General features: G+C 38.6%; 1 protein-coding gene across 9 annotated transcripts in view; it reads right to left on the bottom strand.

Moving 5' to 3' along the window:
- The window catches only part of aak1a (AP2 associated kinase 1a), a 92,609-nt gene that overhangs the window by 25,838 nt on the left and 41,310 nt on the right, over positions 1-25,461 (bottom strand). For 2 of the 9 annotated variants that reach the window (XM_089119334.1, XM_089119331.1), the window contains exons 9-17: positions 22,477-22,556; positions 21,895-22,052; positions 20,221-20,396; positions 19,586-19,927; positions 17,472-17,665; positions 16,434-16,612; positions 15,417-15,503; positions 5,447-5,548; positions 5,010-5,078 (exon numbers count right to left, since the gene is read on the bottom strand). In XM_089119334.1, the coding sequence (XP_088975460.1) occupies positions 5,010-5,078; positions 5,447-5,548; positions 15,417-15,503; positions 16,434-16,612; positions 17,472-17,665; positions 19,586-19,927; positions 20,221-20,396; positions 21,895-22,052; positions 22,477-22,556 (1,387 nt within the window). Of the gene's footprint in view, positions 1-601; positions 758-4,997; positions 5,079-5,446; positions 5,549-15,416; positions 15,504-16,433; positions 16,613-17,471; positions 17,666-19,585; positions 19,928-20,220; positions 20,397-21,894; positions 22,053-22,476; positions 22,557-25,461 lie in introns of all 9 variants that reach the window. The other 7 variants (XM_089119333.1, XM_089119336.1, XM_089119329.1 and 4 more) reach the window with 6 other exon arrangements.

The following is a 25,461-nucleotide window of genomic DNA, read 5'->3' on the forward strand; positions in this document are numbered from 1 at the left end:
GAGGACGGCAAGTTTCAATCCCTCAAGAAGCCTATGGACTAGTATACAGGAGTGATCCAGCTCTCAGATTTCATCAAAAATATCTTAATTTGTGTTCCGACGAACGAAGGCCGAGGGTGAGTAAATACTGACAAAATTTTCATTTTTGGGTGAACTAACCCTTTAAAGAAAATTAAAAAATATACATAAAAAACAATATTCGAACAGTAACTTCAGCATTCGAATAGTATTGATATTTTTAATATTCGAATTATATTCGAATTTCGGAATTCGTTCCAACAGGCCTAGTTGTAATGTTATTATTGTAATTTTATGTGCTGTGAGACATGAGATAGTTTAACACTGTCTCAAGTGTTCATGTTTTCAAGGAGGTGTGGCTTTGGTGATGCTCTGAAGGGAGGATGGGATCTTGTGCTTTCAAAGCTAGCTCAGTATTGCTAGACTCTCCGAAAAATATCCTATCCTACTTTTAATTTGTCAAGGCTTATTCTGAGCATAAATTTTCACCATTTTGCTATTTGTAAAAAACTAAAAAATCAAACATTAAACTTTACAATCTATGGCTTGTTATAACTGAGGTGAGTATGCATACGGTTCTAACCCTGGTGGGACTGTCCACTGCTCAAAGCAGTAATGGTAAACTGGTCCATAGATGGTGCAGGAAGAGATGAGGGGGATGAAGCCAGTATTAGACCCCCAGTGGAGGGGAGGGAGAGAAGCGGCCCATCCAAAAGATAATCCTGTCCAACCAGGAACTCTGGAGGACATAGGGCAAGCATGAAGAATAAAGAATGATAGAGAACAGAAGGATGAGTGACAACAGTAATACAATATTGAGAATATAAAGACAGAGTTACAAACAAAAAGACATCCACAAGGTTCAGGTGGGACAGATAAAACAGAGTGCAAGAGAAGTATGAAGAGGATGGGTAGAAGGTGACCGTGAGAAATCAGAGAGAAGCTCTGCAGCAGAAGTGAATGAGACCCACAACATGCTCTACGAAAGCTGTTCAAAATGTGTCAGAACTAGTGCTAGCGATGTCAATCGAACTTAAAATGAGTTTATATAATTTATGTATGTGTATATATATTATATTTATATACAAGTACATCACATATATTTAGATGTGTTTTAGTTTAATTTTCATGGACTTTTAATTTGTACTCGGTAGTTCCTGTATTCCTTTGTTTCAGTTTCCTGCTTCTCATTTGTTGTCATGGACGTTTATTTAATCGTCATAGGTGTTTTTCATCTGTTCCCTCATTTAGTCCCCTCATTTTACATTTTATGATTTAATACAAACGTATTATCAAAAAAGTGGTTATAAAATTACAGCATTAAACTTTAAAGGATTAGTTCACTTTAAAAAAAACTTTTGCTGATAATTTACTCACCCCCATGTCATCCAAGATGTCCATGTCCTTCTTTCTTCAGTCGAAAAGAAATTAAGGTTTTTGAAGAAAACATTCCAGGATTTTTCTCCATATAATGGACTTCAATGGGAACCAAACAGTTCAAGGTCCAAACGAAACTTTCAGTACAAACTGCAAACTGTTGAAAGGGCATTAAACGAGCTTATAAAACTTAAACTTTGTTTTGTTTTTTTAAATGAGCGATCGTTTCGCTTGATAAGACCCTTATTCATCATCTGGAATCGTTTAAAGCCCTTTGAACAGTTTGCAGTTTGCACTGAAACTGTCTTTTGGACCTTGAACCGTTTGGTTCCCATTGAAGTCCATTATATGGAGAAAAATCCTGGAATGTTTTCATCAAATACCTTAATTTCTTTTCGACTGAAGAAAGAATGACATAGACATCTTGGATGACATGAGGGTGAGTAAGTTATCAGCAAATTTTTTTAAAAAGTGAACTACTCCTTTAACTATTCATTTTATCTTTTAATGCATTCATGTCCTCATACAGTGAGACGGCAGACGCCGAAAACACCACTTATTCAGTCCTACTTATTTATTAATTCAAATTTTGCCACATTTCGTGACATTCGGCACTATACGGTAAATTCTATTTTTATTACTGGATTCCATTATTACGGTTTGTACCACTAGAGCTAGGGTTGGGTATCGAGAATCGAGTATCGATTGGAACCGGGACTAACTTTTCGTTTTTCCCGGAATCGTTTAAAAGTTAAAATTTCTATTCCTAGTTTCGATATTCACAGTCCGCCGAGCGGAAGAAGAAACCGCTGAACAACACCAATGAAGAAGCGTCTACCGGAAGTGTTGGCATAACCACGCGAGTCGAACATGAGTACCTTACGTCGGCGATCCAAAGTGTGGCTTCACTTTTCTAAAAATAACGAAATCTCGGCAAAATGCAAAATTTGTGACAAAAGGAGTATTTTTACAGAAGGAGTATTTCCTTCAGAAAGGCCGTTGGTTAGCAAGGTTAGCTAAACTTTTTTGACCCTGCCTCTTTGAAGAATCGGAATCGAGAATCGTTAGGAACCGGAATCGAAAAAAGGAATCGGAATCAGAATCGTTCAAATTCAAACGATACCCAACCCTAACTAGAGCAATGTAAGAGTACATTTTAAATATGTACAGCGGCCAAACACTTGTGTCTGAATTCTCACACTTCTGCAAATTATGTTTGAAGCCTGAAACCACTTGAAAGAGTAAAACAAATATTCCTGTCTATTACCAAAGTCCTTTTAGGCAAGTCGTACCACTCGGCAGCCATCTTGGCAACGCCTCTGGGCAGCTATTTCGGACTAACAAGACCAGGCTCCTATCTAAATGACTGGGCAGATACTCAGAACTGCACTTTCACTGGTGGTCAAGTAAACTGGCAGTAAAATATAATAAAAATCGCTGAAAAAGTTTGAGGACTTTGCCCCAAAATAAGGTTTAAAAGGCCTTTTCCCCCACAGGTTATACATTTACTACGCATGTGCAAGGGTTCTCGTCTCCGCTGTCGCAAACATCAACTGTGCGCATGCGTCACTGGAACCAGACGATAGGCTTACATGTTTCCCGGCTTGACTGTTAAAAGCAGACGATTGGCTTTCCAGAGGGAGGGGCGGGACATGTGCATACAACCGCCATATCTTTGGCGTTACGGGTTTTCCCATATATAGCTGTATTGAGGATTGAGGAAGTGGCATGTCTCTATATAAATTGTCTCTGCTTTTACTGAATAAATGCTTTCAAGCTTCAAAATAAATTTTAGGGACCATAACGATGTCAGTGATGCAAATAAAACAAATTACAACTAGAGTGCTACAGCATAGGCTATTGTACAAGTACAACCAACAGGCCCACAATAAGACACACTGGGAATAACCTATGAATGTATTTGACATTGACACACACTGGGATGTAGTTTGCTATTTAGTCACCAGGTGGCTCTACACACAATACAAACAGAAAACAACACAGTCCAAACTGGACCGCGAGATCAAGAAAGGTGACACAGCACTTTGAGGCTTTTAAAGGAATATTCTGTAGGTCATCGCCTCAGCATGAACAACAACGTGCCATTCTTTTTGCTGCCAAAATAATTAATTACTCATCATTCAACCAAACCATCCACATGTTATCATCAACAAGCGATGACAAGCTGCTTTACTGCTAACAAGGACAGGTGAGGTTACTGTGCAGAAAGTATCAGCATTTTTTCATCAGTGGAACTGAACTGTTGTTGATTCCCTTTTTTAAGAACACCACAGTGAATAAAGGATTCTAATGGACCAAAGATCCTGCTCTAATTCATGGTACATAGAAAACACTGGGGTGAAAATCTAATAACTTCAAAGACTAATACCTGAAACAGAGCAGAAATATATGCCAAACCAATCTTAAAGGGATAGTTCACTTTGAAATTAATTTTTGGTATTTTTTAGCTTACCTCAAGGACATCCAAGATGTAGGTGTCTTTGTTTCCACAGTATTTTCAATTTTGACATTTTTCAGTCAAACCGTTGTTGTCTATCAGTAATACACTGGAGGCTAAGGGGGTCCACCAAAGAGCATGCACAGAGAAGTCCAAATTAAACATGATTTAATGACTCGTACACATTGATGGCCTAAGACACGAAACGAGCGGTTTTGTAAGAAAACGAACAGTATTTATATCGTTTTTACCTCGTGTAATCACAGTGACGTCCAAGTGATCTGAATCAGTTGTGCAATGTCCAACTGAACCAAACTGAATCAGTTCAATGTTACGCCGGAAGTGATCGCTTGCGTGTGACGTCACTCAATATTTACACGGAGATTTCGGAAGTTTTACCTTTTACTAAACATATTTAGATATACCGAAATCGTCTTCCACTGCGGTTTCCCGTATATCTAAATATGTTTAGTGAAAGGTAAAACTTCCGAAATCTCCGTATAAACAAAGAGTGACGTAGGCGCGCAAGCGATCACTTCCAGCGCATGCGCAGACCGAAGCGCACGTGCCGTCAGATCATTTTGTCATGGCTATGATTATAAGAGGTAAAAAGATATAATACCGTTCGTTTTCTCACACAAACCGCTCGTTTCGTGTCTTAGGCCATCAATGTGTACTTACATTTACGAGTCATTAAATCATGTTTAATTTGGACTTCTCTGTGCATGATTTTTGGTGGACCCCCTTAGTCTCCAGTGTATGACTGATAAACAACGGTTTGACTGAAAAATGTCAAAATTGAAAATACCGTGGAAACAAAGACACCTACATCTTGGATGCCCTTGAGGTAAGCTAAAACATATCAAAAATTAATTTCAAAGTGAACTATCCCTTTAATAAAAGGGATTAAGATCCAGCCGATCGGTGAAAAAAGTAACCCTACCAAAAAGAACTGCGACAGCAGCATCCATGCTTCGGCAGCAGTTTTGACTAAAATGTAATACTTGGAGTAATAACAATGGTAAGTAATTATTTCAATGGACGTTGATAAAATGGCAGTGATAATGTCATCCAGTACACCTTGCAGATTTTTCCAATGTCAGCAGATTTACAGTGAGCTACTGTATAAAAGGAGAATATTTACAGAATTGCTGACCTGGCAGTGCAGCTGACCCAGGATCAGTCTGTAGAGGATCCAGACCAGGGATCAGAGAATCCGTCCCAACTGCAGAAAGAAAAAAAAGAAAAGACAAATTTGACCTTTTACGTAGCAAATGTAAAGGTGAGAAAGATGGTTTTGGTGATGTCAATTCACTCCATGCATGAAGCAGCACTCTTTAAACCAGATCATTCAAAGATATACAGATGCCTGATGAAGACAACGTTTACAACAACTATACAGACGAAGAAGAGATGAAACCGCAGTGGGGTTATAAGAATAGACAGAAATGGGGACGATCCAGGAGTTCCAGGTGTTACTCTGAGCTGAACTAAGAAAACAATCACCATTAAAACACCAATGAAGGCCATTCATCAGTTGTAGGGTTATTATGGGCAATAAAAACAACAACAAACAGACAAGCGGCTGATTACCATGACTACTGTCTGCAGGGCTGAAGGGGTCATTCAAGGGAAGGTCAGGGAGGATCAGGGAGGAAGAGGGCTCTGGAGACTTCAAACCCTCAATCAACTTCTCTACTCCATGAGCGAAGAGGAGACAGTGAGGAGAAGGGAAGAGAGAAGAAACAGTGAGGAGAGAGCAAGGAAACAGAAAGGAATGAAGGAGAGGAAAGGAGAAGACATTGGTCAGTGAGGTAGAGAAGAGATGAAAGGAAGAGAAGAATAGACGTAAAATAGAGAGGAGAATGTAAAGATAGGAAAGAGCAGAGCGACAGTGAGGAGATAAGAGATGAAAGAAGGAGAGGAGACTGTAAAGAGAAGAGAGGATAACAGAGAGGGGTCAGGAGAGTTAGGCAAGGAGACAGTAAGGAGAGAGCGATGAAAGGAGACTAAGAGGAGAGGAGAAAGAAGGGACTTTAAGGGGAACAGACAGTTAGGAGAAAAAAAATGAGAAGAGGAAAGAAAAACAATGAGGTAGAGAAATTGGGAGACAGTGAGGAGAGGAGATGAGGAGAAAAAACGAGAAGAGAGCAGACAGTGAGGGGAAGAATCAGCAAGGACCGCAACGAGAAGAGAGACAGTGAGAAGGACATGCGACAAAGAGGAGAGGAGGATGGAGATAGAGAGGAGGATACATTGAGGAGAGGGGACAGAAGACAGAAGAAAAGATTGAGGGGACAGTAAAAAAAAAGAGGAGAGCGGAAACAGTGAGGAGGACAGGACATGAAAGGAGTAGAGATCACCGTAAAGAAAGAAGAGGAGAATAGAGGCAATAAGAAGAGGAAAAGAAGAGAGTGAGGAAAGTAAAAGAAAGGAACAAGTGAGGAAGAGAAGAGACTAAATTGGGAGAGAAGACAGTGAGAAGAAGACAAGGAACTGAGGAAGAAAAGAGACAGTGAGGAGGAGAGGAGACTCAGTTATGAGCAGAGGAAACAGTAAGGACAGGAGAGTATACAGTGTGGAGAGATTTAAAGGAGTAGTTCATCCCAAAATGATAATTACTCGCCCTCATGTTGTTCCTTAGCCTGGCTGCGCCCTCCTACGCACTTCCGCTCAATTTCATTTTACTTCTGTACTACGTCTGGGATCGCTCCATATCCTTAGGTTTCCAGAAACCAATTTTTTGTAGGACCAATCAGCGAATAGAGGGAGTGGCTGAGAAAGATGACGTTGATGTAAGCGCGTCAGTTTCAATTCAGTAATGGCAGCGGAGAAAGACGTGAGAAAAGCTATTCGGTTCGTTGTTGGAAAAGAAACTGCCGAATATACAGAATTTAAAGCCGGATTGTTATCGTCTAACCTCTTGTTGCACAACTGAGGACCAAGTGAAGGAGGCAGAAAGTTTGGAAGTTTGTGCTGGGCAGTTCGTGCACGATGACCGTGACATTTTGGACGGACGGTTTAGCCTGGTGTTCGCGGTGTTCGGAAGCCCCGAGTCCTGGCTGCTAAACTATGGTTGAAGATCCGCTCAGGACTCATGTCAGTCACTCATATTCCCAACTGTATATTTACTGATTCTTGTGATGAATAGAACATTTTGAGCCCCTTTGTGCACTCGTGCAGGAGGTTGGTGTGTCAGTTTTACATGTTGTAAATCATACAAATTGGTTGTGATTTAAAAAAAAATAATTGTCATAAATAAAAATGTGAAAAACCATACTTTGAAGATATTTGATTTTCAGTTTTAGATGGCAATGGTTGATTTGTTTTACTAAAAAAAAATAAATGCCACATAAAAATGTACAAACACATACTTTGAAGACCATAATTAAGGTAATTAAGAAACAATAAGACGTAATATGAAAAATTGTTGTTTATTACACATCTGCAGATAGAGACAGACTGATCATTCACTGTAACGTTAGCTGCTACAGCATTTGCGGCAGATCAGAAACGACCACAGCGGCGTATTTGGAATGATTAGACACAGCTTCCACCATTGAATGAATACATCACTGTCCTTCGTGTCAAATATACATTTCGAATTAATAATTGTTCCTAGATTAACAAAACCTGCGGCGCTTGTTGACTGAAATCCTATTGTAAACATAATCCTCTGATCATTCGGACTTGTTGTTTCCAGCCATTTCGGCGCGTGACATACGTCACTCACGACAACCCGTTAGCGATTGGCTATGGCAGATCGTGAGTGACTTTGGGCAGATCCAATAGATTTGAACTTTAATAGTGAACACGCCTACAAGGAAGGAAACGTTTTTCAATGGAGCGGTTCCAGACTCTATGTGCAAATGAAATGAACTAGAGTCTGGTTGAACCAGGCTAGTTGTTCCTACCCCGTAAGACTTTCGTTCATCTTCGGAACACAAATTAAGATATTTGTGATAAAATCTGAGAGTTGGATCACTCCTCCATACGTTTTCTAAGGGATCGAAATTGGCTGGCCCAAAAGTTATGAAAGAAATCGTTAAAATAGTCCAAGTCACTTCAGTGGCTTAATCTTAAAGTCCCTGTAAAGTCAAAATTAAGTATGTGTTCTGAGTTTGTGACGCCACAGAAAAATGTGTTATTAGCCATCCAGACAAATTTGAATGATAAAAAAGCCGGCAAGTACATAAAATAAGCTATCAAAATCATGAAAAAATGAGCAGTATTCTCTGCTCTCAAACGCTGGGGGCGTGTCCGCTCACGCCCACTCACGGGAAGGCTGTCGACGGTGATATTAGCTGATTAGCTTTTGGAGACGGGAGGATGAACGCTGAGGGGGGAGATAGCCGTTTCGGCCCCGTTCACCAGTAACAGCGGATTATCAGTGAATCCCAGTTGTCTCTGAGGAAAGTTTATAAAACGATCCAGTGTAAAATGATCACTAAAGAGGCGGGTGTTGGGGGTGATCCTCAGCTCTTCATCAACAAGGTTGGCTCTCTAAAAACCTCTTCTTGATGTGATCGTTTTTAGGGAGATTAAATGAAGTTACCGATCTGTTTTGTACATGATCGCATCCAGGTAATAGCCTATACATTTCTGTGTCAAATAGCTAGCTAGAAAACGGTAGACTGTAGTAACTAATAGGACTGACAGTCACTCGCGATTGAGCGGCGAATGCGAATGTGCTCTATTGTTAGGGGAGAGATGAGATCAGCAAAATGCGTCATCAAATAGGGGCTTGTCCAGGAGCTCATGGGCTCCAGTGCGCCATCGAACCCTGTTTTAGCCCCGCCCAAAAAATCCGTAAAATTGCAATGGTGAAAAACTGTTTAACGGTCTAACTCCACATTTCAGTACTTCACAGTCTTTGTAATATGTTTTAGCAATACATATGTAACATTTATAATGTGTTTAGAACTTTTTTGTAGAATTGCCTTTACAGGGACTTTAAGGCTGAATCCCTATTCACCCCTTGGCCCTACCCCTTGTTTTTGAGTGTACCCCTTGGCTCTTAAAACGGAGTTACAAGGGCCAAGGGGTTGAAATATTCCCCTACAAAATGGAACAACCCTTCATGAACCCTTCATACATCATCAGTCGTCGGCGATGGCTCAGCCGCTACGCAGTTTATACAGGATTTCTCCATGACAACGACTGACAATCAGCGGAGCTGCTCTTAACTTTGAATAAACATGATGATTATAACATCCCTTCCTTGAAATGTATGTATTTTCTGATCGGAAAGGTAATTTATTATACCATTTGTTAATTTAAACGACTATAGTGTTATTATAAGAGTAAATAAAGTGCGTGGTGGAATCATCTGGCGCTAAATTTAATGTTTAACTGTTTGCGATCCATCTCGCCGGTGATTTCCGATGCATTCCTTGAACTTTTCTCTTAGCCCTCCGTTTGGAGTGTGCCTCTGAAAAATCTCCGTTTCGAGGGCTATGTAGCCCTACCCCTTCGCCCTACCCCTCGATCTCAAGAAGAATCGGGACACCCTACCCCTATACGTGAACGCGCAAAACGGAGGGGTAGGGCTAAGGGGTGAATTGGGATTGAGCCTTAGTTTATCAAGTGACGAGAATACTTTTTGTGCACAAAAAACTGAGAGAGAGAGAGGACAGGATCTTTGAGTGTTTTTTCTTTTCTGAATAAAACAAAAATAACGACTTTATTCAACTATTAATTTTCTTCTCTGTGGGCCGTGAGATTTCATGTAGTGAAACTACGCAGTGCTTCTGTGTTGTACGTCACACGCAGACTCACTATTGGCCGACGCTGGTCATGTGTGTGATAGTGAGTCTGCGTGTGACGTACAACACAGAAGCGCTGCGCAGTTTCACTACGTGAAATCTCGAGCCCCACAGAGAAGGAAATGAATAGTTGAATAAAGTCGTTATTTTGTTAGTTTTTTGCGCACAAAAAGTATTCTCGTCACTTGATAAACTTAAGGTTAAGCCACTGTAGTCACTCTGACTATTTTAACGATGTCTTCCATAACTTTTGGGCTGGCCAGTTTCGATCCCTTTAGAAGCGTATGGAGCAGTGAGACAACTCTCAGATTTAATAAAAAATATCTTAAGTTGTGTTCCAAAGATGAACGAAAGTCTTATGGGGTTGGAACAACTTGAGGGAGAGTAATTACTGACAGAATTTTCATTTTGGGATGAACTACTCCTTTAAGTGAGTGGTGTCCAATTCCTGCTCCTGGAGGGACAATGTCCTGCCGAGTTAAAGGAGCCGTATGCAAGACTGTGGCCAAAACTTTTACTGCAATCACTTTCAAATTACTGTAGAGTGGTGTATCCCGGAGCTGGCAACCCTAATGCCGCAACACTACTGACTCCGTGATTGGTAGATAGGTGGAGGGTGGCGCATCAGTGGTACCTTTCCCACAACTTTTAAGCAGGCTCGAGTAACCCCACTGCTTAAGAAACCCAACCTAAATCCAGCACATCAGTATCTCTTCTTCCATTTGTCACGAAAACACTTGAACAAGTTGTTTTCAACCAGATATCCTCCTTTCTTACACAGAATAACCTCATGGACAACAATCAGTCTGGTTTCAAAAGCGGACACTATAGTGAGACTGCCCTGCTCTCAGTAATTGAAGCGCTGAGACTGGCAAGAGCAGCTTCCAAATCCTCAGTCCTCATCCTGCTGGATCTGTCTGCTGCTTTTGACACAGTTAACCACCAGATCCTCCTGTCAATCCTAATGATGAAGGGCATCTCGGGAACTGCACTTCGAGTCTTACCTCTCAGGTAGGTCCTTTAGGGTGTCGTGGAGAGGTGTGGCATCTAACATCCAACATCTAGCTACTGGGGTGCCTCAGGGCTCAGTGCTTGGACCACTCCTTTTCTCCATCTACATGACATCACTAGGATCTATGATTCAGAAACATGGCTTTTCCTATCATTGCTAGGCTGATGACACACAACTCTACTTCTCATTCCAGCCTGACGACCCGATGGTCTCAGCCTGCCTGACAGACACTTCTGGCTGGATGAAGGACCACCACCTTCAACTAAACCTTGCGAAGACAGAGCTACTTGTGATCCCAGCCAACCCAACACTTTATCACAACTTCTTCATTCAGCTAGGCTCATCATCCATAACTCCATCAAGGTCAGCTAGAAACCTTGGGGTTGTAATAGATAATCAGTTGAACTTCACAGACCACATTGCTAGAATTGCCCGGTCCTGCAGATTTGCCTTGCACAACATTAGGAGGATCAGGCCCTTCCTTACAGAGCATGCTACACAACTCCTTGTTCAAGCACTTGTTTTTATCCAGACTGGACTATTGTAATGCTCTCCTGGCTGGTCTTCCAGCTTGCTCTGTCAAACCTCTACAATTGATCCAAAAAGCTGCAGCCAGAGTAGACTTTAATGAGCCAAAGAGAGCACACGTCACTCCTCTCCTCACAAAATTGCACTGGTTGTCAGTTGCCGCTCACATTAAATTCAGAACAACCACTGGCATTGCTCCCTCTTACCTAAACTCATTACTTCAGAATTATGTGCCATCCAGAAACTTGCGCTCTGCTAGCGAATGTCGTCTTGTGGTACCATCTCAAAGAGTCCCAAAATCTGTTTCTTGGACCTTTACCATGACTGTTCCCTGCTGGTGGAATGATCTGCCTAACTCAACCAGAGCTTCTGAGTCAGTAGCCACTTTCAAGAAACTGCTGAAGACGTATCTTTTTTCGGCAGCACTTGATTCAGTAGTACTAACACTTTCTCTTCTCTTCTATTCTATTTAAAAAAATACACTAAAATTAAACTGAGAGGGGTTATAGCACTTAGGTGTTGTTGTCCTACTGTTAGTTTAACTGCTTCTATTGTTCTCGTTTGTAAGTCGCTTTGGATGAAAACGCCTGCCAAATGAATAAAAGTAATGTAAATGTAAAATCAGAACAAAACGTAACATGACAACATCAACATCAGTTGAGGGCTGCAACTTCACTTTTTAAATGACAATATCCTGGCCGGACTACTGTTGTCAGAGATATAAGTTTTTGAAATCAACATGATTTCTTAATGTATAATAGTGACATATCAGGATAAATGTATGATTAATTGAAATAAATTTCTTGCATACAGCTCCTTTAGGTCCCGTTTACACGATGGGAAATCGCAGATATTTCTCTGCGTTTTGCCCTCTCATTTACACGAAAACGCCGTTTTTATCATTGAAAACGATTATTTCTAAAAACTCCGGCCAAAGTGGAGATTTCTGAAAACGCCGGTTTTGTGTTGCCGTGTAAACTGGGAGAAACAGCGTTTTAGGTTCTCTCTTGTCGATTCCAGGATTCTGATTGGCTTGCATGGCTTTATTCTTAACCCCTACACTGCCGCCAATAGGTTTGACATAGTTATGATGGCGCTCGACGGCGTATTTATGCGGGTGTGTAAACGATGTTATTTTTGAAAACGGAGAGGGGGGAAATATTCGTTTTGCTAAATACCCAGCTTTGTGTAAACGTGGCCTTAAACTCTGACCTGCTCCAAAACACCTGTTTTGGTAGAAGTCCTGAAGACCTTGATTAGCTATTTCAGGTGCGTTTTATTAGGGATGGAGCCAAACTCTGCAGGTCAGTGTCCCTCCATTAACAGGACTTGTTAAGTCAAAAGTGTTGCTTATAAGGAAAAAGAACATTTATTAAGACAGTTTAAGCATTAATCATAGATAATCCTGTAGAAAAAATAAAAACAAGAATCCAAGAGCACAAACTAACTGAAAACCCAAAGCATGGCATACTACTTGCTCCCTTTCTTCAGTATGCAGCATGTATACAGTGCAAATTTTCTGAAATAGCCAAATGGCCTACTACATTTGCTAGGACATGCAGTATAAAACAGAGCGCACTGTGTGAAATACTGTACTGGGCTTGTGTATCAGAAAGGTTCCCAACCCTGTTCCTGGGGCCCGAGCACTGCGCATTTTGAACATCTCATTTGTCTGGTTAGGGAGGGATAGATTGAAAATGAACAGTTTTGTCGAGTGGGTTCCAGTAACAGGATTGCGAACCACTGGTGTAGTATACTACACTTTAAAACAAACTTATCATTCGTGTTAGACAGACAATCCATACTTCACAGGCTCAGGGTTATAAGTCAAGCAGAGCGAAGGTACAGTACTCGACTACCAGACAAGCTATTAGTTAATCTGGCAAACATTTGGAATGGTGCAACTGTCACGGTTTCATTCAACCAGATGCATGCGGATCAGTTGAGAATCGGACTCTTTGTTACAATGCTGGTCTTACTCACAGTCTTTATGATCGAAAGGAGGACTTTGGGATGAGGGTATGGGGAGAGAAGGGGGGAACTCAGGTCACAGAACAGCAGAACGCTCGCTTTCCCCCTTTCACTAAGGCAGAGAGCAAACCATCAACCTTTAAACATAAATGAATCAAGGATGGTCTTCAAATCCTAGAGAACATACTAAAGTTTTCCGAGGTGATTACTTACAGGTCTCAATTGGACCCTAGATATGGCTACTACTGTAACTATTGTTGGGAAAAGTGTGTGTCAGATCTCCGTGGAGCTACGGTACACATGATTGCCAATTTCATGGCCATGTATCCTGCGGCTCTCAAAAGGTTTACCTGTGCCTTAAATTTACCCAGCATGATCTGGTGTGCGTGTCATCAGATTCAGAGGATTACCAGACTGTGCTTACGTAAGACTCAAGCGTTAATCCACCCTCTGCGCTTTCTACTGAGAATCAATTCTCTTTTACAAACAAATTCTTAACACTAAAAATCAAAAAGATAATGCACATGATAATGTGCCATTACAGTGTAGCAGAATATGTCGTTTAAATATAATTGTCTTTTTTTGGTTAAATGGCAATGTGAGACGCATGGCGCTTTTCACAAAGAGCATTCAAAATGAGAACCTGTGATTCTTACAAACCAAATACATCAATGATAAATTAATACTAAATAACAGTAACACTCGAACGCTTCACAAAAAGGCCATATTTGTATAGAGTGGTATACATTTACTTAAGGCTTTTATTATTTAACTATAAAAATTGAACAACCCACTACAAACATAACCCGTCAAACCTCACCGATTCTTGCGAAATCTCAAATTTGCTTGCCTGATATGAGAACAAACCTCATTGGTTCTTACAAATCAAGCAAGCACATCTGAGCTTCCATTTAACATATTTGATGAGTTATGTTTGTGTGTTGATCAATGTTTTTTTTATGTCAATGAATGCCTAAAATTAAAGGGTTAGTTCACCCAAAAATGAAAATTCTGTCAGTATTTACTCACCCTCATGTTATTCCAAACCTCTATGTGTTTATTTGTTCTGCTGAACACAAAGGAAGATATTTGGAAGAATGTTTTAATCAAACAGATCTCATTCCCCATTGACTACCATAGTATGTATTTTTCCTACTATGGTAGTCAATGGGGAATGAAATCTGTTTGATTAAAACATTCTTCCAAATATCTTCCTTTGTGTTCAGCAGAACAAATAAACACACAGAGGTTTGGAACAACATGAGGGTGAGTAAATACTGACAGAATTGTCATTTTTGGGTGAACTAACCCTTTAAAATGGTTCAATTCATATAAAGTAATTGCGTGTCTTCAGAAGACTGATTACACCATTCAGGTCATATGGATTACTTTTATAATGTTTTTGAATCTTTAAAGTTTAGGTGGAATGGACTAGACTAGAGAAATCACAGGTTTTATATATATATATATATATATATATAAAAAAAACTTATAATATACTTCATTTGTGTTTCAAAGAAAAGTTTTTTTTTGTTTGTTTTTTTTGAGGGTGAACCCTTTAACTCCATTACCATGTGACAGATCTGTCTAAATCCCTAACCCTAAATTGGAGAAATAGTGAAAAAAAGTAAAAAAACCACAAAGAGAAACTACACCTTTTAAAAGGTCTTAATCACCCAATAACAATCTTGATCCGAATTTACCCTTTTATTGATTACATGAGACAAGGGTCCGCAATGTTACCAAGAACCCAGGTGGAAAAAGGGTCCGTCTTTATCTCTATAAATAGGAAGAGGAAAGGCTTATCACAAGGCTGCCAGCAGGTGAAATGCACATGACACTTTATTTCTGGAAGGCTAGGAGAGGTCAAGAACATTGAATGCTTTTTTAAAGTCTCTCAAAAGACATTGAAAGTGAATCAACATTCACAACCCATTTTACTTCTGCAACGTGGCATGTTTCTGGGTGAAACAGGATATTTAACACAAAAATGTAAAAATGTAGGGTGGGACTTGATCCATTGGGAATAACAAGGATTGTGAAAAACTGCCATTCCATTTCCAGAGTTTGTAGCAAATTGTGGAGGACTATCCCCCATCCTGAAACTCTGGCAGCACCCATTGGTTGAATCAGTTCCAGGTTTCAGTAGAAGTTAACAGTATTTGTGGCATCACATTGCTTCGAAAGTGGAAAAATAAAATAATTTTGCAATGCAGTTCTGTCTTAAGCATTAACAGACTCCCAGCAAGCACTGGGAAAGACAGAGAGAGTGATAAACAGACTGTACCTCCTCCCTGAAGAAAGCCTTTATTGGAAGACACCGACTGCAACCCAGGAATCAGATTTTCAGGACAGGATCTCTCTGCCATCTTAGCTGGAAACACACACACACACACACACACGTGTATTTCTAAAGTCTCTCTGTAGAGGTTTGCTTAAAGGATTAGTTCACTTTTCAAAAAAACTTTTGCTGATAATTTACTCTCCCCCATGTCATCCAAGATGTCCATGTCTTTCTTTCTTCAGTCGAGAAGAAATTAAGGTTTTTGATGAAAACGTTTCAGGATTTTTCTCCATATAATGGAGAAAACTTTACTGGGAACCAAACGGTTCAAGTTACAAAAGAAACTGCAAACTTGTTCAAAGGGCTTTAAACGATTCCAGACGATAAATAAGGGTCTTATCAAGCGAAACGATCGCTCATTTAAAAAAAAACAAAGTTTAAGTTTTATAAGATCAAACGCTCGCCTTGCTCTGTTCTGTGATGCGCATTCGTGACTCTCCATTTCAAACTCGTTTAACAAAATGAACAAATCTTTTTCCGAATCAATTCATTCGTTTCTTTTGCCGAATGAACCAAAGATTTGTTCATTTTAATGAACAAGTTCGAACAGGAGTGCGTTACAGAACAGAGCAAGGCTTATAAAACTTAAACTTTGTTATTTATTTATAAAACGAGTGATCGTTTCGCTTGATAAAACCCTTATTCATCGTCTGGAATCGTTTAAAGCCCTTTGAACAGTTTGCAGTTTGTACTGAAAGTTTATTTTGGAACTTGAACCGTCTGGTTCCCATTGAAGTCCATTATATGGAGAAAAATCCTGGAATGTTTTCATCAAAACCTTAATTTCTTTTTGACTGAAGAAAGAAAGACATTGACATCTTGGATGACATGGGGGTGAGTAAATTATCAGCAAAAGTTTTTTTTCAAAAGTGAACTACTCCTTTAAATAAAGCGTGCAGGATAACATATAATAAATAAATATTGTGCTAAAAGAGTACCAAACGAAAACATTGGTTTTACCATCCAATTTGGCAAAATCCTTGTTTAGCAGCTCTTCTGCCGTGAGTTTGGAGAAATTGTCATCGCCAAAAGGGTTCCAGGATGCTGAGGCTCCAGCAGAGGGTCCTGAAGCCCCCCCTGACTGATACACACTCTGCTGTGATGAACATGGAGAACCAGAGGGAGTGGTGCTAGCTGACCTACAGCCGTCAGGAGAAAAACAAACTTTAAATAGTTCAACTTCAAGGTTTCTTGCACCAAAACTCATAATTTGGTTTTGATGTCAGTTTTTCTCTCTGACTCTTATAATTAAAAAGGTTGATTTTGCTACAGTGGCTTTAAGGTGATTATGCCATAACCATGACAAAATCGAAGACATTGGTCTGTCTGAGGAGCATCGCTCCACAATAAATATATAAAACGGCAGTATGCTACATTGTTCTCACATGATCTCAGAGGTGTCAAGTCTTGGGAAAAAAAAATTTGTGCATTTTTAATTCGATTTTGTGTAAAAAGACCATTACTGATGTAGGGCTGTTGTTGAGCATCTGGCGGCCCAGGTTTTGCAGTGTGTTCTGGCACTAATAGTAACCTCATCTGAGCCTTTTCGGCCAACTTAGTGTGTTCAATTGCAGTCAAAATTTCACCAATTTCACATTGGTGAGAGAGATAAATGTGACTGGCCTTAAACCTTTAGCAATCAAAAAATAATGAATCAACCGTGCTGATTTTTTTTTTAAACAGCTTAACCCTCTGGTGTTCCTCAGCCATTTTTGACTGAAAAAATTAGTTTTTTTACTTCATCAGAATGGTACAAAACTTGGTAAAGGTTTTGGCACTTGCTATGTGAACACAACACACATCCACAAAACTCATGGATATGATTTGAAACGGTTAAATTGTCCTGAAAAAAATAGTCCCACTTGTACTGTTTGCGGTCAAAAATGACTGCTACTGTCAATGTAGTGTTTACTCCAATACAATCTTTAACAAATGCTGGACAACCTAAAGGTTAAAACTGAAGTATAACATTGTTGGCAAAGTATTTTCTTGATTTACTTGGACTTATTAAGGCTGGCCTCTGCAGCAGCGGCTTGAAGCAGTTGAGTGGACTTGCTCACAGGAACTCCAAATATGGTGCTGTGTGTGACATCACTCAGAATTCGTCTGTGGCCTCCCTTTGGGGCGGTCTTAGGAGAAGAGGGTGGAGTCAAAGATCCGACTTTATGCATCCCACGACTTCCAGCGATGGACTTTTACAGAAAGAAAAGTATAAAGACAAAGCGTCATTAAAGCCTGTGGAAGCTGAAGAATATTTATAAAGGAATTTCATTTCTGAAATATGCAAAAGAGTCATTCAGTCATTCTTTAAAGGTACAGAAAAAAAGACAAATCTGATATTTCACTGATTTGTTGAAAAAAGTTGATCTGTGAAATGAGAAAATGCCAAAGGTTCACCTTTGAAAGATTAAATGTATTATTAGATGAATGGGACATTTAATTTATTCACCCTCATGTTATTCCGTATGATGATTTTTACATTTTGTCCACAATGGAAGAGGATATGGACTTGGGCTTCACAGCCTTATTGAAGTAGTACATACGATTCATTTCAGCTCTTTGGAAGCCATAGGAACCGACCGAGATGAAATGCAAGTCGTTATTCATTGAAAATCTTCTAAAAATTCTTTGCCATTGCCCTCAAATCTCATTTGTGACAAACTTAGACGACCAATATACAAACCCAAATTAAACTTAAGAATAGAGCAAAGGGTTTTTTTCCTGAATCACATTTTTAAATTTGTAAAATTGGTATTTAAAATACTTTCACTTTATGTGAATATTCTGCTAAACGTCTCCTTTCATGTTTTAAATGAGATGAGTTTGGAATGACATGAGAGTTAACAAAGATGAACTTCACATGTTTAATGACAAAGTTATAGATTTTAGCCAGGGTAGCGCCTTTTATCACTTTTGACGGAAATTAAAACGAGGCTGTTGCGTTGTTGTTGTTGTGCCAGTTGACCCGCTGACGGAACCGTTTAAGTGCAATATTTAATTAACTAAATATACACCAAGTATTTCAGAGTGTTTGAAACTGTTTGAGTAGTCAAGTCACCTTCATTTATATAGCGCTTTTTATAATACAAATTGTTATAAAATAGCTTTACAGTTATAACAGGAAATTAATGCAACAATTGATTGTTTTGGCTTTACAGCAGCTCTAGAAGAAAGTCATTGTCTAGTTTAAGTAAATTTTCAATTGATTAATTTCCGTTTGTAAAAATCATTAGTATTAGCTTAAAAGTGTTTCCAGTGTTTGCAGTGTCTCAAAACGAATCGGTTCAAAGTAAACGCTGATCCACACGAACATCATCTCTGCATTTGGGTCGTTTTGAGGTATTTTAAGAACACAACCATCTTTCCATACATGTAAATTCTTATAAACAAAAGAGAAGTTTTTCAGTTTCCCTGTGATTTCGTCTAAATAAAAGCTTAAAATTTAGACAGTCATAAAAATCATTATTATAATTTTACAGCTAATGTAAAATTCAAATACTACTCTTTCTTAAATACTTGTTTTCTTATTTATTTTACAGTTAAATATCACAATAGTAATATTTATTATATTTTTTTACATTTAGTATTTTTTATTTATTTTATTTACTAGTAATAGTAGTTATGGAAGCTTGTTTCCACCACAAAATAAAACAGTTTAAAAAATGATTGCAACTTTTTCCACTCAGCATTCGGTCTTTATAACTCGCAATTCTGACTTTTTTTTCCCAATCCAATCCTGCAGCCCTAGTTGAGTTTACAAACTACATGCCATTATAAAGACTTATATCTCACAGCTTCATTTTCATCTAAATAAATTTCAATATGACGACAGCCCTGACTAAGGTCTATTATATAGAACTCCACTTGTGTTGTACATGACACCTAGCCCTGCATGTATAATAATACAGTAACCGTCAACTCCTACTGATTTTATGACAATGTAAACCTTAGAAACGATTTGCAAAAAATGCATGAACAAAATCTTTACAGCAATGAATCCCCTATATGAGCAAGGTTGAAGGTGCATGGCAAGTCAACAAGCGGAGGATAAAGGCTCTAGAAAGGGAAGAGAATCACTCTAACAGAACACACACAGATGTTGGGAGGGTTACCCTCTGCACTGGGTCCACTTCAGAGTCAGTGGAGGTGGTTTTAGGTGGAGGAGGGGTGGAGGCATGTGCTGAAGGGGGTGGAGGTGCCATAGCTTTGGTTTTAGGTTGGGCCGAGGTATCACCATCTACGTTATTAATATGTGAACACTCTGCAGGCGGAGCTGGGCCCGTTGCTTTGCTTTTTGTCTGTGCGGTTGCTGATAATGTCAAGAGGTTGGTTTGAGGGTGGTGTATGGGTGGAGGGGGAGCCCTATTCTTAGGTTTCGAGTGTGTAGAAACAGGGGTGGACGATGATGCAACCGCTTGTGCAGGACTGGCGCTCGTCTGCGTTGAGTGATGCTGCTAAAATAGGAGGTAGGTGCAACAATTGACATCACATGGTGCAAAAACGTTTCTTCTTTTTGCAGATGTAGCATTATTCTTAAATTCACATGAAACCAAAATCACAACTGTTTTACTTCCATAATGTGACATATTTATGAGGATAATTGGGTTTTCGATGAGGGGAAAGTTCACAGTAACACATAAATGTGTAGTAAAAAAGTAAATATGGTCAATTCTGATTTCAGGCTGGCTTTAAATTATATTATTTGTAAGATTATATCCATGTGTTTTGTTTTTTTTGTAGCAGTTACCTGTTGTTGAGCAGTAAAGAAGGCTGCATTTTGCTGCTGTACAAACAGTTGTGTGTGCTGGGGTGTGGTCTGCGGTGGAGAGGGCGTGGCCTGTATTGGAATAGGAGTGGCTTGTTGCTGAGCGACAGGAACCTGTGATTGGGCAAGAGAAACAGGCTGGGAAGCCATGTTAACACCTGTGAACAAATAGAAAAACACAAATTAAAAAAACAAAACCACAGTATTTTTTTGTATTCTTTAAGTATTCTTGGTCCCTTGGACCAACAGTCTGGAAATAAAGTTGATGATGATGATGAATATTCACAACGTGATTTACCGGTAATTTGATATTTTTAGTAAAAAAAAAAAAAAAAAAAAAAAAAAAAAATATATATATATATATATATATATATATATATATATATATATATATGTATATATATGTGTACACACACACACACACACACATATACAGTATATATATATATATATATATATATATATTTTTTTTTTTTTTAAATCTGTCTCTATTCAATATATGATAAATAGTTACTCTACTTGAGACCCTCACTGTTATTTATTACTCAGCATTATTTTGTAATTCTACACAGTATTTTAATCATCAACTTATGGTCAACAGGTTAATGTCTTTACATGACATATTCCAAATATACATACATCATACAAAGTGTTTATGAAATAAGGAATTACATTTAATACAGGTATAAGCCACATGTTTTATTCAGATTTCCAACAACCAAATATTCACTTAAATTACAATTTTAAAGTTTGGGGTTGGTCTTCTTTTTTCTTTTTTTTAAAGAAGTGTCTTATGGTTTGCAAAGCGCCATGAATTTGATCAAAATACAAAAAAAAAAAATAATATTGTGAACTTTTTTTATTTCAATATACTTAAAAATGTAATTCATTCCTTTGATCACAGCTGAATTTTCAGCATCATTACTCCACTCTTCAGTGTCACATGACCCTTCAGAAATCAGTCTAATATGCTGATTTGCTGCTCAAGAAACATTTCTGTTTAACATCAATGTTGAAAACAGTTGTGCTACTTCATATTTTTGTGAAAAAATACATTCTTTGATCAATCGAAAGTTGAAAAGAATAGCACTTATTAGAAACTGCTTTTCTGTCTTTGCTGCTGTTTCTGTACATTAAAAAGAATAAATTTCGGTCTGTGTGGTAGCAATTTCGTTACTTTGTGAAGCATTTGCATTTCAGCTATAATAAATTACTTGATAAAAATGAAACATCATCCTAAATTAAGACAGACCCGGATAATCTGCTGCTAAATCTCATTCAGGATAACAATACGTCAGTATATTCATTATCAATGAGCCGTGTAACGCTTTAATTAACATTGACCAGAAATAAGAAGTGAAATGTCAGCTCAGAAGCATTCAGTGTGTCAGGAGCTCAACAGAGAGGTTTTAAAAGCTCTCTCTAATAACACACTGATTAAACCAGTGGGAATACTAGAGTTGTGTGTGTCAGCCAAAGACGCAAGCCGGTCAATACAACAGGTGAAGTGTCGCCTGGATACGAGAGTAAACGTGAAAAAAAGAGAGCGAGCCGGAAGAGATGAAGGACTGTAGCCACACGAATGGGGTTGTTCGGGTGGTGGTGATGCCTAGATAGTGTTCGATTTTGGATAAAGGAGCATAAATTTAAACTCACTGATTGGCTGGCTGGGTCCTGCAGGTGCATTGGCTCTTTTACGAGGGGTGAGTGCTGGTTGGATGGGCAGGATGCCTGCGATTGGTTGAGCCTGGCCAGCCTTGGGACGTTGCCGTGGCGCTATGGACGTTTCAAGAGTGGGGATTGGATCAGTGAGCCTGAATGACAAAAAAAAGTTAAAGTCAAGTCAGAACTACCACTATATAAGAATGCTGCAGGGAGGACGTCAAAACCTGGAAGATTAATCCAGATTTTCCGATCTCTGTTTTTATAATGGGGTTTTTCAGTTTATAAGTTAAAGAAGGTCTGCGGTAAACATAACATGACTATACTTGAACGTTTTGTTCTACAATGTAAACTGCACCCACCCATATCGAAAAACATTTGTTTCTAATAAGTTCCTACATAAAAATGTGAGTATGTGTGTGCAATTTACACTGTAGAACAAAACTATTTGTCAAGTTATGTTTACCAAAAGCCTTATTTCACATAATCCCTGCACCACTATATGCATCCAAAGATTAAAGAAGAAAAAAAAAAGGTAAAAACAGTTGTGACCACACAGATAAATAAAAGTCTCACCTGGCTTTGTTTTGACTCTTCTTTGCCACGGCTTCGCTGGCTCTGATTGGCTCTGGGAGTTTTGCTGGAATGGGTGAATTCTAGTGGAATGAGAGCAATTTTATAATTACCATCACATTGTTATATGTTGTATATGATTGTCTTTAGTCAACATGAAACATTTGCAACTCATCTTATTTCTGAGATTTCTGAAATTCAACACAAAAACACAAAAACATGCTGAGTGAAATTTAGGACTTCTACTTATTACCAATATGGTGTTGTTTAATTGAGGTTATACAACCAAAACTAAAACTATTAAATAGGAAAAAAAAAAACTATTAAAAGTAAAGCTGAAATAAAATATAAATATTAGATAAACTAAAAATGTTGCCTTGGCAAATATCTGAAATAGCTTCATTACTAAAACTTAATAAAATGACTAAATCTAAAAAATAAAAAATAAAGCTAAACCGAAATTTAAAAAAAATTACAAAAGCACATAACAAAACTACTAAAACTTGAAATAAAAATAAAAGCTTATTCAAAATATGAATACATATTATAATAGTATATAAAGAATACTAAAATAACACTGAGTAAGATGCGTCAATTAATTGTGCATGAACATGCTAAAGTAAATGTTTGCGTAAATGGGGCGTAACACGGAATTACGCACCGTTTCAAAATATTGGTATTAAATCCATTTTCTGAGAATTTATCAGTCAACTTGTTGATTAAAACCATTGATTAAAATGAAATACAATTTATAAAATACACGGAATTACGCACTGTTTCAAAATATCCATTTTCTAAAAATTTATCAGTCAACTTGTTGATTAAAACCATTGATTAAAATGAAATACAATTTATAAAATACACGGAATTACGCACCGTTTCAAAATATTGGTATTAAATCCATTTTCTAAAAATTTATCAGTCAACTTGTTGATTAAAACCATTGATTAAAATGAAATACAATTTATAAGATACACGGAATTACGCACCGTTTCAAAATATTGGTATTAAATCCATTTTCTGAGAATTTATCAGTCAACTTGTTGATTAAAACCATTGATTAAAATGAAATACAATTTATAAAAACGAAATTCTTTAAAAAAACATAATAAGTCAGAATTACTGTGGGCTACGTCTGACCCATTCCAAATGTTTTCCGATATGGTGACTCAACTGATGGACCGCTCCTTGATCCATCAGTGCTTGAGTCACCATATATCGGAAAATAAAACGTTTTAAACATGAATAAAACATAACCTGTTAAGCAGAGCATTAATTTAGTTCGTTTAAATAAGAGATCTAGCGCTAAAATGTTTTGTTTTTGAAATCAAGAGGAACGCTTGTTGCCGCTGCTGTCAGTTGTAGGCTATGTTCTCTGTGGCGCGCAGTCTTCACTCGGACGCGCACTTTAATCGCCTTTACGTCGGAGGAGGGGGGGCGGCCACAGGCCATAGACTGTTCCAACGTCTATGCTTACAAAGCCACGCCTCCAAAACGCATGAAAAAGAAAAACGCAAAAAAAGATATTGTAAACAAAATATTGTACCTGACCCGCTTCCTGACCGCATTTTTTAAAAGTATCAATGCTTATCGTAGCGTCATTGGGCCATAGACGTGTGTAACAACACAGCATCGCAAGAAGAAGACGTAAAGTTACACATAACAAAGCCAGCACTTTGGTCATCATCTTTCATTATTTCTGTATATTTGTGTATTTGCGGAGCTTCCACTCCCCAGTCTTCACCTTTTCTCTTGCCGCCTCCATCTCTCTGCAGACTGTAGTAATCATAGACACGAATCGTGAACGATTTGTTCTTTTGAACCGGTTCTTTTCAATGAACCGGTCAAACCAGTACACTAAATCGAACTGAATCGTTCAAAACAGTTCGCGTCTTGCGTCAGTGCTGATCGATCCACAAGTTAATAAAGTTATTCACTTTCAGACGTGCCTGGCAGTCCCTCCGAATCGAAATAAACCAATATCCCGAATTATATTTTACTCCAGTAACTCCAACAGTTCACTGAACCGAGACATGTTAGTGCCACTGCTGAGAGAAGTGATGAACACGAGCAGCTGATTGGCTACTGCGCATCCACGTACTTCAGCCAATAAAGTGTAGGCCTATAGACCCTTTTACAGTTGGTAAACATGGTGACGTTTTTTTGTGGGTGGAGCTTAGGTGGAGGCAGAAAGATCCATCTGGCCGCTTCACTAACGCTAGTTAGTAAGGATTGTTAGCTTGTTTTTTTAACAATGACTGGAGAAAATCTGATATTATCTTAATGTGTAAGGTCACTCAGTGTCCAGGACCGTGATTGTTATTTCCAAAAGTTATTTTTAACGGACGGAACCAGATTGGCCGACCCGTACCCGCCTACACGCTCACTCAATGCATGGATGATCTGACAGGATTAACGTACGTTACCTCGGTTGAGTGGCCTGACTTCTACACCTACCTTATAGAGAAACCGATCGTAAATAGAAACTGAGGGCATATAAATCTTTAGATGCCTATATGGTCCAGTACAAGACTTGTGTGTACGATCCGCAGTTCTGCCGAGCCAGTGCCGAGACCACGACAATGTAAAGAGTGACATTACAGTGCGATTTTAATGATGTGAATATTTTCTAGAAATAAAAGTTCCAGATACAGAATATTCATTTTTCATCAATTCTTGCACCAAACAACACAACAAGATGACATTTAATACTAGTAACAATTATTTAAGCTCCTTATTATGTAGCCGAATCTGTGCTGTTTAGCATTGACCGCCTCCAGTTTTCACTTTGTTTTGCCTCCAGCTAGCGCCGTGACGTAACTGTGACGTCGGCGCAAAAGGGGTCTATATATTTCATTGTTTCTAGTAAAATTGTTTCTAGTACTATATAAATACAAAGGTTTAATTGGCATCTTTTTTTCAAACGACACAACCGACCGCAACCCGGATATCATTAAGAATATTTTTGGATGACTCGTAACTGTGGAT

This window comes from Pimephales promelas, chromosome 14 (genome assembly GCF_988280905.1).
Source record: "Pimephales promelas chromosome 14, fPimPro1.hap1.1, whole genome shotgun sequence".
Classification (NCBI taxonomy): Eukaryota; Metazoa; Chordata; class Actinopteri; order Cypriniformes; family Leuciscidae; genus Pimephales; species Pimephales promelas.